This window comes from Propithecus coquereli, unplaced genomic scaffold, assembly GCF_000956105.1.
Source record: "Propithecus coquereli isolate 6110/MARCELLA unplaced genomic scaffold, Pcoq_1.0 Scaffold104, whole genome shotgun sequence".
Lineage (NCBI taxonomy): Eukaryota > Metazoa > Chordata > Mammalia > Primates > Indriidae > Propithecus > Propithecus coquereli.
In genome coordinates, this window is record NW_012134303.1 from 5668197 (window position 1) to 5687397 (window position 19201).

General features: G+C 34.3%; 1 protein-coding gene across 1 annotated transcript in view; it reads left to right on the top strand.

The window, feature by feature from the left end:
- Positions 1 to 19201, top strand: part of COL4A5 (collagen, type IV, alpha 5) — a 266384-nt gene that overhangs the window by 138793 nt on the left and 108390 nt on the right. Inside the window, exons 10-21 of the mRNA XM_012644645.1 lie at positions 417 to 479; positions 2133 to 2168; positions 2259 to 2300; positions 2462 to 2554; positions 3995 to 4048; positions 4142 to 4198; positions 4789 to 4833; positions 6394 to 6447; positions 8016 to 8057; positions 10109 to 10241; positions 15176 to 15349; positions 15695 to 15778. Of these exons, the coding sequence (XP_012500099.1) occupies positions 417 to 479; positions 2133 to 2168; positions 2259 to 2300; positions 2462 to 2554; positions 3995 to 4048; positions 4142 to 4198; positions 4789 to 4833; positions 6394 to 6447; positions 8016 to 8057; positions 10109 to 10241; positions 15176 to 15349; positions 15695 to 15778 (877 nt within the window). The remainder of the gene's footprint in view (positions 1 to 416; positions 480 to 2132; positions 2169 to 2258; positions 2301 to 2461; positions 2555 to 3994; positions 4049 to 4141; positions 4199 to 4788; positions 4834 to 6393; positions 6448 to 8015; positions 8058 to 10108; positions 10242 to 15175; positions 15350 to 15694; positions 15779 to 19201) is intronic.

The following is a 19201-nucleotide window of genomic DNA, read 5'->3' on the forward strand; positions in this document are numbered from 1 at the left end:
TATCATTTATCCCAGTTATTCTCATTTCCCTCTGTCTGTAATCTTATCTATTTTAAAATTAGAAAAGCTACTTTGAAAGTAGTAGCCTTTCCCTTCCCTTTTCTAGTGTAAAAGCCACACTAAATGCCCAACTTTATCACTTTATTTTGTAAATTTTTCTAATTATGTGTTTATCCTACATTTGTTATCTACCACTGTGAAACATAAGCTTTCTGAAAGCTGCCTTTTGACTTTGTTTATAGCTACTTAATCCTTTTAGCCTTATACAATTTTAAATTTCACTCATTGCAGAATTATAGAATTGTAGAACAGAATTCCAGCAACAATTTAAGTGTAAATTTTATCCATTTAGTTCTTTGTAAGCTACAGTGAGGGGTTATTTTTTTTCATCTTTTTCTTTATTGCCTTTATAACAGGGCCCACCTGGTCCCGCTGGTATACCAGGGCCAATTGGTCCCCCAGGACCACCAGGTTTGATGGTAAGCTCCCTTCTGTAATTTTGTTTCTTCTCCTTTTCTTTCTGACTTATTTCACAAGTATTAATATTATTTATAATGCTTGAAAGTATAATGCATTTTCAATATTCATAGTCTATAATTTTCATATTTAAGGGTGATTTTACAATGATATGGTGAACAATATGCATTCTAAGTAATAGGTCCATTTTATAGATGGAAAAAATGAGATACATAAAAAGAAAGATTTAAAATAAAGTATTTTGTTTGTTATCTCTTGATGGTTTTGGTGTTGAAGTCAATTCTAGCCGTCTCGGGAAATCTTCTAAGGCAGTTTTCTAGTCACTTGATTAAACATGTTTCTTTAAACTGCATTTTTTTTTTGTTTAAGAACAACAAAAACAGGGCTTCACACAAAAAATGGCTCTCATTTCTTAGGGGCCTAGGGAAAAATGGTAGGATTGGTGAGGGGAGCAATCACTCTGCAATGAGTGATAGGTTTGTATACCTCAAGAGAGAAGCAAAAACTTGTAAATATCCTGAATGTGCAGCCATTTCTCTTACTTTACTACCTCTATGGTCATTCTTAATTTCTACTCTAATAAATTCTAAGTATTTTTATCTCTGACATACTTAGATTTCATTCAAGTCATGTTTTGGACTTGGAACTTTGCTGTTTCCTTCTTAAAAGGGCAAGAAAATTGTATTTCAGTCAAAGTAATTTCTCATGTGCCACTCTATCTCTCATCTACCATATATTTAAGTGACAGTTTTCATTATACCTCTACAGATTGTACATTTTTGTTTGTGACAATTGGTCCTCTACTCTTGAATGAAGGAAATAAAGTTTGGTAAATACTAGAAGAATCTACCAAAAAAGATTGTGATTTCTGCTTTCCTGTCACTCTATGGGCGAGGTTTAGAAAACTCTTTCATTTAGTTTGTTTTAGTTCTAGACCTGCAAAGCATGAGACTCTGGACTATGACACTTTTTCTTAAGTGTATTGTTACAACATTGATGTACCTTGGGTATGTTGTTACACCTTGAATTTCTTTAACTCTTGTGGCCACTTAACTGATTCACTCTATACTTTTAAATGTTCTTTCAATTAACCCTAATTCAATAAATGAAGCAAAATCTCAGAAATGCCACCAAAGTACAGTATGTAAATAAATAGGTCCATTGAGATTAGGAGGCAATATATTTGGGCAGACAAATGCCTATTTAATTTTTCAAACCTCGAAACATTCTCAAATCCACAAAGTCAGATTGCATAAAAATAAAATTGGATTTAAAAAATAAACACATGCTTCTTAGAGGAGAGTTAATTGTTTTATGGTACCTAAATTTACCCATAATTCTGATTTGAAAAATTTGATACTTTTTATGAGGTTAACTTTTTAATTGATTTTTTGGCACTGGTGCTACCCCTCTACCTCTACCCATCCTAAGTTCTTCTACCCATTCCCACCCTGTCACCAGAAGTCTCCACATTCAACTTCTTTGTTTTAATCAATTTAAATGTGTGTCTCTGACTAAAAAAAATGAGGAAAAGAAAGAGAAAAATATTATTTTGAAGAACTTTTTCATTCCTCGCTTTATATGAAACCAAATAATTTTTAAAATAAACTTATTAATATAACATTTGTTTCCTTTTGTATGTCTTCTATTCCTAGGGCCCTCCTGGTCCACCAGGACGTCCAGGACCAAAGGTAATTTCCTTTTTCTTTACATATTTTATTTGGAGTGGATTATTTTTTTTTATTGTCAATAAGATTTTAAATTGAAACTTCTCTTTTCAGGGGAATATGGGCTTAAATTTCCAGGGACCCAAGGGTGAGAAGGTGAGTAAAGAGAGTTGGTTATTCAACTTTCAGATTTCTCCTTTTATACTCATTTGAACTATTTCCTTCTCTTGCTTCTTGCTGTTGACTTAGCTTACATTTTATATTATTGTCTGTGGTAGATTATGAAATATCACTGTCTTATTTTATTTTGGAAACAGGGTGAGCAAGGTCTTCAGGGTCCACCTGGGCCACCTGGGCAGATCAGTGAACAGAAAAGACCAATTGATGTAGAGTTTCAGAAAGGAGATCAGGTGAGTAAGTAGGAAGGAAATCAATGAAAATCTTTCTATGGATATGTTAATTAGCTTGATTGTGGTAGCCACTTCACAATGTATATGTATATCAAAACATCATGTTGTATACCTTAAATATGTACAATTTTTATTTGACAATTATACCTCAATAAAGCTGGAAAAAAGTAAAACAATAAGCTAAAAATAATCTTGCTATGGAAATAACATTCCATTGAAATGCATTATAAGCTGGATTATCGTTATATATGAAGATATTTTAAAAATAACAAGGTTTTGAGATAATTAAATTTTTAGAAAGAATTTTATTGAGATATAATTTACATACCATGCAATTCACCCATTTAAAGTATACAATTCAATTTTTTTAGTATATTCACAGGGTAGTGAAACCATCAGCACAATCTAATTTTAGAAAATTCTTATTAGGTTCCCCCTAGAACTCCATATCTATTAGTGTCACTCCCTATTTCTCCACAAATTCTCCAGCCTGAGACAACCACTAATCTACTCATTGGCTCTGTAGATTTGTCTATTCTGGATATTTCATATAAATGGAATCATGCAATATGTGGTCTTCTGTGTCTGGCTTCTTTTACTTATCATAATGTTTTGAAGTGCAACCATTTTGTAGGATGTATCAGTACATGATTCCTTTTTATGACTGAATAATATTCCATTCTGTGGATAGTCCATATTTTGTTTGCCCATTTATCCATCAGTTGATGGACATTTGTGTTGTTTCCATTTTTGGCTATTTGAATAATACATTCATGTATAAAGTTAGGTCATGGTAAGATAAGTTGTCATTGTCTTAGATGACTGTGTTATCTACATTTCACTGATATAAAAAGAGAAATATGATGTTACTCTAAAACCTTTGTTGTGTTTAGAAATAGTTATGTGATACCTTGCTTTTATAAGAGTGGATGAAAGGATCAAATATGTTTTTATAGCATACTGGCCCACCCTTAAACAAACAGGCGATATGCATTTTTGCTTTCCTTAAATGCTATAATAATAAGAAAGTTTAGAATAAACAGTTGTATTGAAATTCTATTGTCAATGTGGATTGGGCCATTTAATTCTCTGCCAAAATATGTGTGCTCTGTGGCCCCCAGATCACCTAGTTTTAGGAACTGTTGCTTTCTATAAAATATTTTATAACAATAAAAATCATCAACATTTTTAAGTATTATTATTTACCTCAAAGTTTGGCTTGTATATACACTAGAAATTAACTGAAGTGAGCAAAGATGGCTCTAGGTTCTTTTGCCTAACGATTTCAACTTTGAATTAGAAATATTCTATTATCTTTGGTTATACTACATGAGTCTCCAGTTCAGTTTGTTGAAAGTGCTCCTAGCTAGCTCTAGTAGTTAGAATGAGATTGCATACTCCAGTATTAACATTGTTTTCCTTTCCTCTACTACCATATAGGGACTTCCTGGTGACCGAGGACCTCCTGGACCTCCAGGAATACGTGGTCCTCCAGTAAGTAACCTAAAAGGCTTTAGCATCATTTAGTGCAAATTGGTGATACACAGTATCCCATGAACCAATGTGAAACTATTTTTGTGTGTACAGGGTCCTCCAGGTGGTGTGAAAGGTGAGAAGGGTGAGCAAGGAGAGCCAGGCAAGAGAGTAAGTGTTATGACTAATAATACTTTTTTTTTTTTTTTTTGAGACAGAGTCTCACTGTGTTGCCTGGGCTAGAGCGTCATCCTAGTTCACAGCAACCTCAAACTCCTGGGCTCAAGTGATCCTCCTGCCTCAGCCTCCCGAGTAGCTGGGACTACAGGCATGTGCCACCATGCCCGGCTAATTTTTTCTATATATTTTTAGTTGTCCAATTAATTTCTTTCTAATTTTAGTAGAGACGGGGTCTCACTCTTGCTCAGGCTGGTTTCGAACTCCTGAGCTCAAACAATCCGCCCGCCTCGGCCTCCCAGAGAGCTAGGATTACAGGCGTGACCCACCGCGCCCGGCCCTAATAATACTTTTTGCAAAAAAATCCTAAATTATGTGTGTGTGATTTTATTCTTTCTTCCTAAGTCTTACTTTCATTGCCTCAAAATGTCACTACTGACATACTTATTATTTATTATGATATTGAAGTCTAAAAAGTCTACTTAATATAGTCCAAGGCAGGAATAAAGCTTGTATACTTTGACCTCATACTTCCTAACTAACAATTTTATGTTGTTACCCCATCATTTATTTGTATCCTATAGGGTAAACCAGGAAAAGATGGAGAGAATGGCCAACCAGGAATTCCAGTAAGTAGCTAAGGTTCTTCCACCTCACCCCGCCCCCCAAAGCTGACAACATTTGTAAGTGGTGGTAGAGAAGCAGGATGGCAAGGAGTCTGGTTTGGAAATCGTTTAAATGAATGGAAATTATATTTTTTTCTCTTTTGAATATGAATTTGAAATTCCTCTATTTTTAAGTCAGATCTATTGAGATATAATTTATACACAGTAAAATGAACGATTTTTATTGTATAGTTCTGTGTTTTGACAAACACATACAGTTGTGTCACCACCACCATAATCCAGAACAGTTTCATCACACTCAAAAGTTCCCTTATGCTCTTTTGTACTTATTTACTCCCCTACCCCAATTTCCTCATAACAACTGATCTGTTCTGAATCCCTATAATTTTGCCTATTCTAATATGTCACATAAATGGACTCATATCGTATTAATATATATAGCCTTTTGAATGAGGATTCTTTCACATAGCGTAATGCATTATACTGTGTATCAGTATTCATTGCTTTTTATTGTTGAGTAGTATTTGTGTGGCTCTACCTTGGTTTGTTTATCTATTTAGCCATTGAAAGATATTTTGGTTGCTTCTGGGTTTTGGCCATTATGAAAAAAATGGTTATAAACATTCAAATACAGTTTTTTTGTGTGAACGTAAGTTTTTTTCAGTAAAAGTTTTGACAGGTAATTATTCTAATTCCTACTAAAAAAGGGAGAAATAAAAATATGCAAGTCCAAGAACATTATTTTGAGAAGCTTCAGTATCAAGAGTATCCACAGTAGGCATTAAAAGAGATTTAATGACAGAAAATTTGATGAAATTTGTAGGCCATTCCAAAGGAAAGGGATAATTCTTAACAAGACAGGAATTTGGAATTACTAAAATCAGATTAATTGGTTTCAACATGATTTTACTAAACAGACAATCCTCAACCTATAACTCTACTTCAAAAAAAGCTTAAACAAATAAAATAATACGAAGTTCAGGGCCTCAGTTCCTGGCTTCTTTGAGAACAATTGGTCTTTGTCTCAATTTAGACAGTGGTGATATTCAACAATTGCCTCTGATTGTTTTTAGCAAATGAGGGGTGTTGGGCAGGGAGACTCTTCTCTTGTTCTCTGTTTGCACTGGGAAAGTCCAAGTCAGGTCAAACCACCAGACAGCCTTACAAGTGGGGTCTTCTTGGAAACCACCAGGCAGATCAAATAATGACAGTTCTCTGGCAGTGGGATTTCAAAGGAACTCCAATCCTGTTCTTTCCCCTCCAGTTGCTGCTAGGCTGCTGGTTTTCACCTTGATTGTGAGGTTGGGTTAATGGGAATAGAGCGAGTTAAAATGCCGCAAAGCTCTGTGTTGTTACCAAGATTCAGCTTTTTTTTTTTTTTTTTTTGAGAAAATATTCCTTGGATTGCTGCAGGCTTTGGTTAATTTCCACAGTTCTGAAAAAGTTGATTCTAACTAACCATTTTTGCCAATATTCTCATTACTTCAATGGAGCAGAGAATTTTTGAAGGTCTCTCTACTCTACCATTTTTGCTGATGTCGCCCTATCCCATATGTTTTAAAGGGTTTGCCTGGTGATCCTGGTTACCCTGGTGAACCTGGAAGGGATGGTGAAAAGGTAAGAATTTTAATACCTTGAAGTGACTGTTTTTATTCTTGTTAACATAATCCTTTTCTCTCCCAAGACTGTTATAAATGAAAAAGTTCTATTAATATATAACTAACTTCTGCATTCAAAACATACCTTCTTTATCCATCTTTTGCTCCTTTTTCTTTTGTACCACACTCTCTAAATGTTCTTTCATTGCCCTAAAGCACAGTCCATGTGGTAGAAATACATGAAGGATTGTTTAACTTTAGCATTTCCATTGTGAAAAGTCATTGCCTTTACTTTGAGCATGTATCGGCAAAACTTTTGTTTTCTAGAAAGAGGATTCAGCACTATTTTAGTGAGGTCCTCGTATTAAAAGGCTCATAGCTGTGAATTTAGAACATTTCAACTAAACATTTCCATTCTTTATGCAATTGTTGTCTGTAAATCTATGGCTAATTCTTTGTCTTTTTTTTTTCACTAAGCCAATGCAGCCTGACTGAGGTTATTTATTTAGTTACCTATTTTAAAAAAGTGACTTCCAAAAGAATGTATGAAGCACACAATTACTCTATTTTTTAGCAGGTCACAAAATATCTAATCCCTCTTTTCTCTAATTGCTTTGTATCAAAACCAAATTGAAAGGCTTTATTTTCCAGGCAAGGAGGGAAAGGTGTTAAAAACTTGAATGTACCCAGAGGGCACATAATTTAATGGTGGTTTATCTCTAAAGATAGGTCCAAGTTCTAGCTTGACCTAAAAGGCACAGTTAGAATTATGGAGGTAGCAAATACTCAGAACCTTTTTTTTTTTTTTCAATTAGTAAGTAGAGTTATAGGACAGATTAACTCCTTAGACTAAAAGGAGTTTGTGTATAGATGAAAGGTTTCTATGAACAAGTCTAGAAGCAGAATAGAGGTGTGAGAGAAACTATCATTGAATCTTGGCCAGCAAAGTAACAGTTAAATATTGTGTTCTTCATGCTGTTGTAGCTACTGATCAAAAATGAAAGTTTTGTCCGGAAATTGTCTTTCATTAGCTGCTAAGAACAAACTTACAAAAGTAATTAGGATTTATTAGCTATTCCTGATTATAGTTAAGTCCGTGACCTCTAAAATATCTGTCACTAATAGAAATGACACTACATTTATGCCCTTGACAGTTTTATAAGAAGGAACGTGGCTAAATGTAAAAAAAAAATCAATGGTTTTAGCTTATTCTAGTGGTACCACTTTTTTACATTATCTTCTTTATAGAGTATTTATAGTTTGCTAGAAAACAGAAATCTTAAAATCAAAAAATATTACAGCTAGAAATACCTTAGAAGTTTGGTCTAAAATCTTTCTTTTTTGTATATAAGCCACAGAGGTTAATTGATTTGGTCAAGATTATGTATCTAGTAAATTTGAGACAACACCACAGGTCTTTCTAGGCTTAGTCCTGTATTATTTCATTGCCTCATATTGTATTTCTCATTTGAAGTATTCTATTATTGATTTCTGGGATTAATGAAAATATCTCTTATGTTCTTGAGGAAATTGATGTTTTCATGTGATTTTTTTTTTACTAACCTATTCTATAATTGCATTGAACAGGGCCAAAAAGGTGACATTGGCCCACCGGGGCCTCCTGGACTTGTGAGTTTTTTTTTTTAGTCTTCATTTATCAAATTTATTAATGTATTATCATTTTGGGGCCTTAATTATATACTCCCTACTTTTTCCTCATACAATACAAAATTCTAATTCATTATCAAGTTCTAGTGCCTTAAAAGTCTTTACATCTAAAAACTTCAGTAGTCTTGACCTCAAGGTCTTTGTATTGTTCTACCTGTGTATTAATTCTCCATATTAAAAGTCCAAATTGATGGCATTGTGTTGTTTTGCATCATGAGTGCCAGATCATTTCTCAAGCAGCCAGCAGGTGGTGCAAGTGTTGCTTAAAGGTTCAATAAAAGAAACTTGGGGAGGTGGGGGTTGGTCCTTTCCCCTGCAGAGTTCAGGGTAAAGATGGATTTGGTCTTAATAGGTTTTCTCAATTTGTAATTGTCTGATTCACACCTCTTTCTTTCCTGAGTGTGTGCTTTCTAGGGGTTCTTAATAACAAATGTAGGAAACTGCTCTATGAAAGAATAATTGGGGGGTTTACAGATTTTCTGTCGTGTGTTTTCACTATGAAACTTAAGTCAAATATATTTCTAGTCTTATTAAGAATAAAATCTCATTACTGAGGTTTGACATACCGGTTTTTCTTTGGTAAAAATTTGGTGAGACTCTTGATTTTAAGACTACATTGAAGCCATGACAGTGTGAGTACCGTAAAGCCTATTCTATATGTCCAGACGTTTTAGTAACATTAATTTTTTTTGTCCATAGTGAGTCTCGGTTATTAATACTTAGGACTGTACTAAATCTAATGAGGATATAATTAAAGAAGATCTTAGATAGTTTTTATTCACTTTCAGTATAAAATGAGAGTTTCAGTTCTCTAGGGAATAATCTCTTTATAAAATGATATGATAAGATTTTGATAAGTATCAGAAGAAATGGAAATTTTGAGAGTGCAGTCCTATGCAGCAGGTCACGTTCCCTTTTGAACTACCATTCCAATTCTAGATCCCACAACTTTTCATCTCCTTTCGTGTCAGTATTTCTTATATCCAATAGAGACAGGATGAAATATCATACTTTGCCAGTAGGTGTTGGTTTGTACATCAGACTGACAGTTTCTTAAATATGAAGCTTATTTACTTTTATTGTTATATGAGGTGAAATTTTAAATATTAAGTTTATTTGGTATGAATTTTTTTTAGAACAGACTTAAGTACTGAGTTCTAAGAAGACAGCGAAAAAGGGAATGATTGGTTGGTTGGGTTTAATCAATAAAGGCTTCCTTGAAGAGATGAGTTTTCTTTTTTAAAGGAAGAAAAAAATGTAGGTTCATAAAGGGAAAGATTGGGAAAGGCATTATAGATGTTTGCAATGACATCAATGGCATATACAAAGGCACAGACAGGAGTGTGCAAGTTGAAGGAAGTGGTAAAAATCAGACAGACTTCACTCTAATAAAAATTTACTGCTAGAAATAATAGGAGATGAAATGAGTGAGAGAAGTATTAGAAATAAGAAATGACTTGACATACTTCCGGGCAGTAGCATCAGATACAGTAAGGAGTAGTGAGCAATTTTGAGTCTTTAAGCAGAGTAGTTAACACAGAAAAATTGGTTTTTGAGAAAGCACAACCTAGCAATAGATTTGAATTCAAAGGGACAAGTTCAGAGGTGCTTCTGTTAGTCCAAGTGTGAGTTGAAGATAGTAGCTGTGGCAACAGGAGTGAAGGGGGCAAATTGGAGAGACGTTTCAGTACAGAATTGTCAGGCTTAGATTATTGGAATGAATTGAATGTGAATTATAAGAGAAGAGACAAGAAAAATACTTTTAGCTTTGTAAGTCTGGGGCACAAGAGGGTGGTAATATTGTTACTAGAATTGAATAATTTCTAATCAGTTGGAGGATGGGAGTGATATAGAATGTGACTCATAATCTATGTAGTAGTCAATGGTTTTACATCTGAGCACTTTTATGAAAATGATGGCATTATAATCTTATGTAGCCACCAGATTATTTTCTGGAGAACAGGCCTCTACCTCTTTGAGTTCCTTTATTTTTTTTTTCTTTTATAATAAAGGTAATTCCTAGACCTGGGACTGGTGTAACTGTAGGAGAAAAAGGAAACATGGGGTTACCTGGCTTGCCTGGAGAAAAAGGAGAGCGAGGATTTCCTGGAATACAGGGTCCACCTGGCCTTCCTGGACCTCCAGGTAAAAGAGACTGCACTTATGTTCAGGTGCTTATAGCATCCTTACTAGTCCATGTGTACACTTTATCATGCTGGTTCCAAGGTGAGCGTGGCAGTAGAAGACACAAGTCCTTTTTAATTGACAGATACTTCCCAGCTCTTACTATACCCTTTCTCACCAAATTCCTTACTTAAAAATAAGCCCATCTAAATAGTGCCCTTTTATATTAAGATTCCCATTTCTACCTTTTCTTATTTTTATTGATATATAATAACTGTACATATTTACCGGGATACATGTGATATTTTTATACATGCACATAATGTGTAGTGATCAAATCAAGGTAATTGAGGGATATCCATCACCTCAAACATTTATCATTTCTTTATATTGGGAAGATTCAAAATCTTCCCTTTTTTCTATTTTGAAATGTATAATAAATTATTGTTAGCTATAGTCACTCTATTGTGCTATCAAACACTAGAATTTATTCCTTCTGCCCAACTGTATGTTTATACCTATTAACCAAACCAACCTCTCTTAATTCCCCCTTCCCTGCCACAAACCCTCCCTAGCTTCTGGTAACTACTATTCTACTCTCCACCTCCATTGGATCCACTTTTTTAGCTCCCACATATGAGTGAGAACATGTGATATTTGTCTTTCTGTGCCTCACTTATTTCACTTAACGTGATGTACCCCAGGCTTATCCATGTTGCTGCAAATGACAGGATTTCATTATTTTTATGCCTGAATAATATGCCATGTGTATATGTACCACATCTTCTTTATCCAGTCATCCATTGATGGACACTTAGGTTGATTCCATATCTTAGCTATGGTGAATAGTGCTGCAATAAACATGGGAGTACAGATATCTTTTTGATGTAGTGATTCCCTTTCTTTTGGATATATACCCAGCAGTGGGATTGCTGATCATATGGTATTTCTATTTTTAGTTTTTTTAATGAAATTCCATACTGTTTTCCATAATGGCTGTACTAATTTACATTCCCACCAACAGTATATGTTTCTCCACATTCTTGCCAGCATCTATTGTTTTTTGGGGTTTGATCATAGCCATTTTAACTGAGGTACCTTTTATTATTAATAAATTACACCAAACAATTCTGTGATTCATTTGATGAATCCTCACACTGTTGTTGCTGCTATTAGGGAAGAGGATGCTGCCTTACAGTGCCTAGCTTTGCAAGATTTCCTATATAAAAATGGTAAGCAGCACTATTCACATAGAATTTGAAAATCATCTAAGTAGAAATCTCTATGGTGATTTTGCTGTACAATAAAATCTTAGTGTTCAATACTATGTTTTGTATTATTCCCTTTGAAGACACACAATATAGTGGAACATTTCTAATTGGCCATAAATTGAGTACTGCCCTTGTCTAGCATGTGTATTTGGATATTCTCTGAAATTAGGTGATAGGAGGGATTTATGTAAAATTTGCAAAAGTATCTGGTATAGTACCTGGAACACATAAATAGTCAATAAATTATGGCTCCTTTCTCTTCAAAAATATGTGGCTAATGAAATATTAACATGACGAGATGAGTGACACTCAGTGATCTTTCCAAAGAGAAAGAGAATAAATGTGGGTTCCATTATGCTCTAACTAAGTACGCACTTTGGATTTCTAATCTCAAGATAGTGGACTAAATACATGCTATGTCTGGAAAACTGAAATAAGGAATCTTCCCAAGATGCAGTAAAAGAGTTAAGGAGTTGGGAAGTATGAAAGAAAAGGTAAGAGGTATAAAGGGTAAACCTAGAAGTTCCAAAATCCATCATGAGGGCATTCAAGGAGGAGAGAATGGGGCAAGAGGAAGTATTTGAAAAAAATAATGGCTGAGAACTTCCATCTATTAAGAAACACACAAATCCCTGTGAAAAAGCTCAAGAAGCACTAAGGAAGAGTAAAATAAAAATAATATAAAGGCCTATGAGTAGACACACTGTAGGGACATTCTAGAATTCAGGGATAAAAAGAAACCCTTAAAACTATCTGAGAATAAAAGGCAGATCACCTACAAAATAGTAAGAGTCAGAGGAAGATAATGGAGCACATTTTTAAAGTGATAAGGACAAATTACTATGAATTTGTGATTCTGTATTACACCAAACTATCATCTTAGTGTGAAGATGACGTAGCTAGAAAGTTTATCACTTTCAGACTTTCTCTGAAATAGTTACTTGAGGTTTTACTCCAAGAAGGAAATGAATTTAGGGTAAAGTGAGGGTAGGGGTAAGGGTAGAATGTAAGAACCATTGTTTAGGAAAGATATTAGTAAAGCATATTAACTCTAAATAGGTATTGATCATTAAAAAAATAACAAGTGTTTTAAGTAACAACCTGGAAATATAATTGTAAACATTATTAACATGGGATATTTAGGTGCAGAGAGAATAAGGGGAAGTCAAAGATGGCTTGTTAGAGAGAGAAAATATTAACATTATTAACTCTTTAAGTTTTTAGAAAAAATATAGGTTTAAGTACATAGGTTAAAATTTTGATAGTAACTACTAGAGGAGAATAGAAATAAAATGTATGACCTACACACCGGTTGAGTAAAGAAAATGACTAAAAGTCTCCCATACAATTAAAGTTAGGGTTAGGGCAAGACAGATAAACCAAGGTAAATAGAAAATGAAATATAAGATGACAAGAAGTTGAAAATAAATCAGTAACTCCAACAAATGTGAAAGAACTAAACACTGTTTGAAAGACACTGACTGAAAATTAGAATAAAAAAATATATATACAGTGCACAGTAGACATATCTGAAGCAAAAAGACAGAGAAAATTTGAAAATAAAGCAATGGAAAGATATATTAGGCACATGCTATTTAACAAAAGCTGGTTTAACAATTCTAATATAGTATGAGATAGAATTAAATGCAAAAATGCATTAATGCGACACATTTCATATGGATAAATGGATAAATTATACCACAATAATATAAAAGCCATGAAACTTTATGTGTCTAATACTATAGCTTTGAATATGTAAAGTGAAAACTGACAAACTACAAGGAATAAATTGCCAAATCTCCAACGTATCAAGTGGGTGAAAAATAAGGATATAAATGATTTGAGCAACAAAATCAAGCTATGTATATGGGGAAAAGAGAAAAACTTAGTGTGCAGCAGAGAACATACATTCCTTTCAAGCATACATGGAATATTTACAGAAATTGACTCTATTAGACCAGAACAAATCTAAAAAAAATATCGACACACTATGCTCTGTGATTACAGTGAAATAAAATGAGAACTTAACGGCTGGGCACAGTGGCTCACACCTATAATGCTAGCACTCTGGGAGGCTGAGGCGTGAGGATTGCTTGAGGCAAGGAGTTTGAGACCAGCCTGAGCAAGAGAGAGACCCTTTCTGTACAAAAAATAGAAAAATTAGCCAGGCGTGGTAGTGTGTGCCTGTAGTCCCAGCTACTTGGGAGGCAGAGGGAGGAGGATCGCTTGAGCCCAGGAGTTTGAGGTTGCAGTTGAGCTATGATGACATCACTGCACTTTAGCCTGGGTGGCAGAGGTGAGACTCTGTCTCAAACAAACAAACAAACAAACAAAAAACAACCAAAGTCGAGAACTTAAAATCACCAAAAGTCTTTACATTTGTACGTTAAAATCATAATCATAAATAACTCTAGACGTAGTAATGAAACAGAAGTGGAAATGATAAACTACTGAATGCTAAACAATGAAAGTACTTCATATCAAACCTCACTGAATGTAACCAAAGCAGTACCCTTAATTTATCACAAAGTTAGAAAGACTAAAAGTAAATTAGCCAAGTTTAAAAAACACACACAAGGAAAGAAGTAAGCACTGATAATGTAGTAGGGAAAACTTGATAAAGATAAAAATAAAAATTAATAAAATAAAAAATGAACTAAAAAATTATAGTTGAATAAGGAAAATAGAAGATGATACTTTGAGTGAGAAGAGTTTGAAACAAAACTTGGCAAATACAATCAAGATAATGAGAGAAGACACAAATAAAATCAGTAAATAAAAAGGGATTATTATCATAATTAAAATTTTAAATTACAAGAGAACTATGAAACTATATTAGTATGGTTTGAAATTCCAGATAAAATATAAATTTATCATGAAACAGAAAACAAATTATTTAAAATTGTTCTGAGACAGTAGGAAACCTAAGTAGATAAATTACCATAGAAGATTTTACAATGTTAAGGATCTCTATGAAAAAGCATTGGCTTTATGGGTGGTTTTATAGTTTTATGGATAACTTCTACCAAGCTGGCAAGAAGAGATAATTCCCAAATTTTAAACTATTTCAGAGCATTTTAGAAAAAGGAAATTAAATTTAATAGCATTAATACCAAACCATCAAGGAGTGAAACTGAGAAGCTAATTCTAAAATTCATTTAGAAGAGTAAATTATTTATAAGTGTAGTGAAGATGATTTTTATAAAGAACAAAGATGGATATATTTTTTTTCTTATCAGTTTTGAAAACATTATAAAGCTATAGTAACTAAGAAGTGTGTTAATGGTGCAGGAATAGATAGTGGAACAGAAGAAAGTCCAGAAACAGAGCCATGTTTATATGGGAACTTTGAAATGCTGCTTTTTCTTTTGCTAATGACTTTCTGGTATTTTTGAAGATCATTGTGTCAATGGGCAAGATAGTGAGTTATTAGTAATTTCCAAAAGTAATAAAGCTACCTTAAATATTATTTCCTACTCTCAAACTTTACTTGCATTATTTGAAACTTTTCATCCTTTTTTTTAGATGCGGATTCTCATAAGAAAAACAAGAACATAACCAGAATTATATGTTGAAGGAAGATCTTATCATTACCTAATGTCTCACTGGGAGCTAATGTAATATCTCTAAAATAAGGTCATTTTAATCACATTAATGGGTGTTTTTTTTTTTTTTTTATCTTAGGGACTGCAGTTATGGGTCCTCCTGGGCCCGCTGGATTTCCTGGAGAAAGGGGTCAGAAGGGTGATGAAGGTCCACCCGGAATTTCCATTCCTGGATCTCCTGGACTTGATGGACAGCCCGGGGCTCCTGGCCTTCCAGGGCCTCCTGGCCCTCCTGGCCCTCACATCCCTCGTGGTAAGCTATATTTTTCTCCTGTTAGCTTCTATTGTTGTTTTTGTTTATTTTATTTATAAGTGAATCTAGCTGAAGTTTGGCATCATTCTTCATGTTTCAGATATCTAAGAGATTCTACTACTGCTTACACTTTTGATTTTGGGTGATTCATTGATGTTTTAAATTTGCTCTTCATATAGTGTTTATTATCAACAATATTATATTTTCCTTTTGCTTATAGGTACTTGTATTTCTGCAGAGAAGTAACTGAAAACAGGTCTCTTTTCTAGGTTGTCATGCTTTCTTTTAGCTTAGTCTTCTCAATATTTCACAATTAGTTTGCTATCCTCTCTTTATCTTACTCAGGTGATGAGATATGTGAAGCAGGCCCTCCAGGCCCTCCGGGATCTCCAGGTGATAAAGGACTCCAAGGAGAACAAGGAGTGAAAGGTTTGATCTCCAAACATATTCATTCCTTCATTCTCTTCATTCTTTCAGATCTTCAGCAAAATCCCCCGTATCCTCGATCTTACCTTAGCCATTCACTCCCTAGTCATACCCCAAGACCATTTCATTACCAAGTGTTACATTTTCATGATATTAATTTGTTAAATCCCATTTTTGGATCACTATCTTCTGTCTTTCTCACTACCCCTAAGAACCTGACTCCAATATTACTTAAACCCCACTGAGACCTACCAACTTTGACTAGCCCTCAACTTTTTGCTGTCCTTTCTTCCCTCAACCTAGTTTACATTCCATCAATCATTATAATCAATCCCATGCATTAATCTTTGACTCTTTTGTCCTTCTCTTCCTTCATTGCACTCACTTGGAACAAAAGCATACCCCTGGTAATCCCACATTTCCACCTCTTCTGAGCCTTCACCTTCTCTTCTCTTTTTTAAACTTTTAACACTTCCTCCCCTATTCTCATTTTAAGATTTTTACCTTGCTTCCTCCTTCACTGATCAATTAAAGTAATAACAAGAGAACTTTCGCAGATTGCCGTCACTACATTTATTTACCTACTTGCATCTGTGACTCCATATTTTGCCTTCTTGCCTGTTACTGGTACTGCTGCTATCTAAAGCCAGTTCTTTTATTTATACAATAGATTTCATTCCCTCTTGTTTCCCCAAGGATTTTATTCCAGAAATTTTTGCCTCTTCCACATCATCAATTTTTACCTTTCTACTGGATCATTCTCAGCGGCATACAAATATGCGTTTTTCACTCATCCAATACTTTATAGTAATCCCACTTTTCCTGCCATTTGCTGTTTTCTTATTCTGCTCCCATTTGCAACAAAACTCCTTAAGAATTTTCTACCCACTATCTCTAGATACTCTCCTTCCATTTTCTCTTGAACATACTCCAGTCAGGATTTCACCCCCGACCCCCTGCTGCCTACCACTCCACAGACGCCAGTTAAAGCCACCAGTGGACTGTGGTCTGCTAATCCAAATGTCAAGTCTGCCCTTTTCTTACTTGCTTCTTCCCTTCTTTAAACACTTTATTCACTTGGCTTTCAGTACATTACATTTCCCATTTTTCTTTATATATCCCTGGCATATATACATATCCCACATAACTACCATCTAAACCAAAATATAGAACACTTCCAGGACCCTTGAAGACTCTTGTGTGCCCCCTAGTCAGTATCCCCAAAGGTAACCACTATTTTATCCTCTAGCATACATTAATTTGCCTAATCTTGAATTTTGTATAAATGTAATTATATTGTGTGAGCTCTTTTATGTCAGATTTCTTTTGCTGAATATTATATATGTGAGATATATCCACATTTTGGTTTGTAACCATAGTTTTTCACCACTCTTTGGTATTGCATTGTACAGATTTACCTTAATATTCATTCTAATGTTGATGGACATTTGATCTGGAGCTATTATGAATAAAGCTGCTGTGAACATTCTTGTACATGTTTTTTGGTAGGACATAAGCACTAATTTCTGTTAGGGATATACCTAGGAATGGAATTGTTGGGTTATAGGGTAGGTGTAGGTTTTGTTTCATAGATATTACTAAACCATTTTCCAAAGTTATTTTAGTTTACACTTCCCTAATGACTTATTGATGATGAGCTTCTTTCTTATGGTTTGTATATTCTCTTTTGTTAAGTGCCTATATTTTCTTCTTTTTTAATTTGGTCGTTGGATATATGTATTACAACTATCTTCTCCCATTCTGGGACTTGCTTTTTTTTATGCCTCATATAATCTTGGAATGACTTGCTTTTTTATTCATGCCCTTTGTTAAAACTTATTAATTAAATTAAATCAAATTTATTACTGTCCTGTTTTATGGATTAGTGTTGTTCATGCCCTGTTTTAGAAATCTTTGCTTATCCCAAAAGCCTGATGATATTCCTCTGTATTTTCTTCTCGACACTTTATTGTTTTACCTTTTAAATTTTGATCTTTGATCTATTTACATTTAATTTTTGTGTACAGTTTGAAACAGGGAATCAAAGATTGTATTTTTTCCCATATGGATATCCAATTGACTCAGTACCATAGTACAAAAGGCCATCAATTCCCCACTGAATTGTATTAGTACTTTTGTTGTAAATCATATGACCATATATCCGTGAGTCTGTTTCTGACTTTATTCTATTTTATTGTTCCATTTATCTCTTTGTGCCAATACCAGACTGCCTTAATTATCATGGCTTTATAGCAAGTCTTGGATATTCTAGGCTCTTTGCATTTCCATATACATCATAGAATTATCTACCCAACTTTTAATTTTCAAATGCCTGAGGGTTCAGTCCTTGTTCGTCTTTCTCTTCTCTATCTAAATTCATTTATCCAGTCTCATGCCTTTTAATACCATCTACTTGCCAGTGACTTAAAAATTTATGTCTCGTATTCAGATATAACTCTCTTCTTTTAGATTTGTATATCTAACTGCCTACTCAACATTTTGAACTTGATATCCTGATATCTCTGCTACCTCCTCCCCCATACTTGCTCTACTTACCTCTTCCCCTTCTTTTTTATTATTTATTTATTTTAAAATATTTGTTTATTTTTTAATACCTTCTTACTTAAAAAGCAGGCCATCTAGCCTTCTAGTTGCTTGCACTAAAAACATTGGCATTATCCTTGATTCCACTCTTCTTTTGTATTCCATATATGATCCATGAGAACATCTCATTGGCTCTACTTTCAGATATGTCCAGAATCTAACCAGTTCTAATCATCTTCATTGCTGTCACCATCTCTCCCCTGTTCCAGTTTATTTTAGCTCTTATGGCCCCTGTACTAATCTACCTGCTACCATGGAATATTTACAACAGCTCCTAAGCGGGGGAGCCAGTCATTGTAATAGGAGCTCAAGATCACTGCAGCAGTGGCCACTTAAGTGGTTACCCTGCTTCCATCATTGCCCTTAAAGTCTGTTCTTAACATAACAGCCAGAGTCATCTTTTTAAAACTTAAGTTATATCATGTTGCTTTTCTGTTTAAATTCTTCTGATAGATTCTCATTTCACTCACAGTAAAAGCCACAGTTTTTACTATGGCCTATATAGTATAGTATACTATGATATGCCAGTTGTTAGAAACTTAAATTTCTGACCTGGTTCTCATTCTTCACTCTTCTCCAGTAATCTAGTTTGCTTGCTGTTCCTTGTATATGCCAAATGTGGCTATGGTTTCTGCTTGGAATGCTCTGTATGCATTATGCACATGTCATGACCTTTAAATTTTTATGATCACATACATCTTCTCAATGAGCTGTATCCTGACCCCCCAATTTAAAATTGCAACCTGCCACTCATCCTTGGCATACTCAATCCCACTTACCCAGCTCTACTTTTCCAATAAACATAACATCTTTTAATATTAT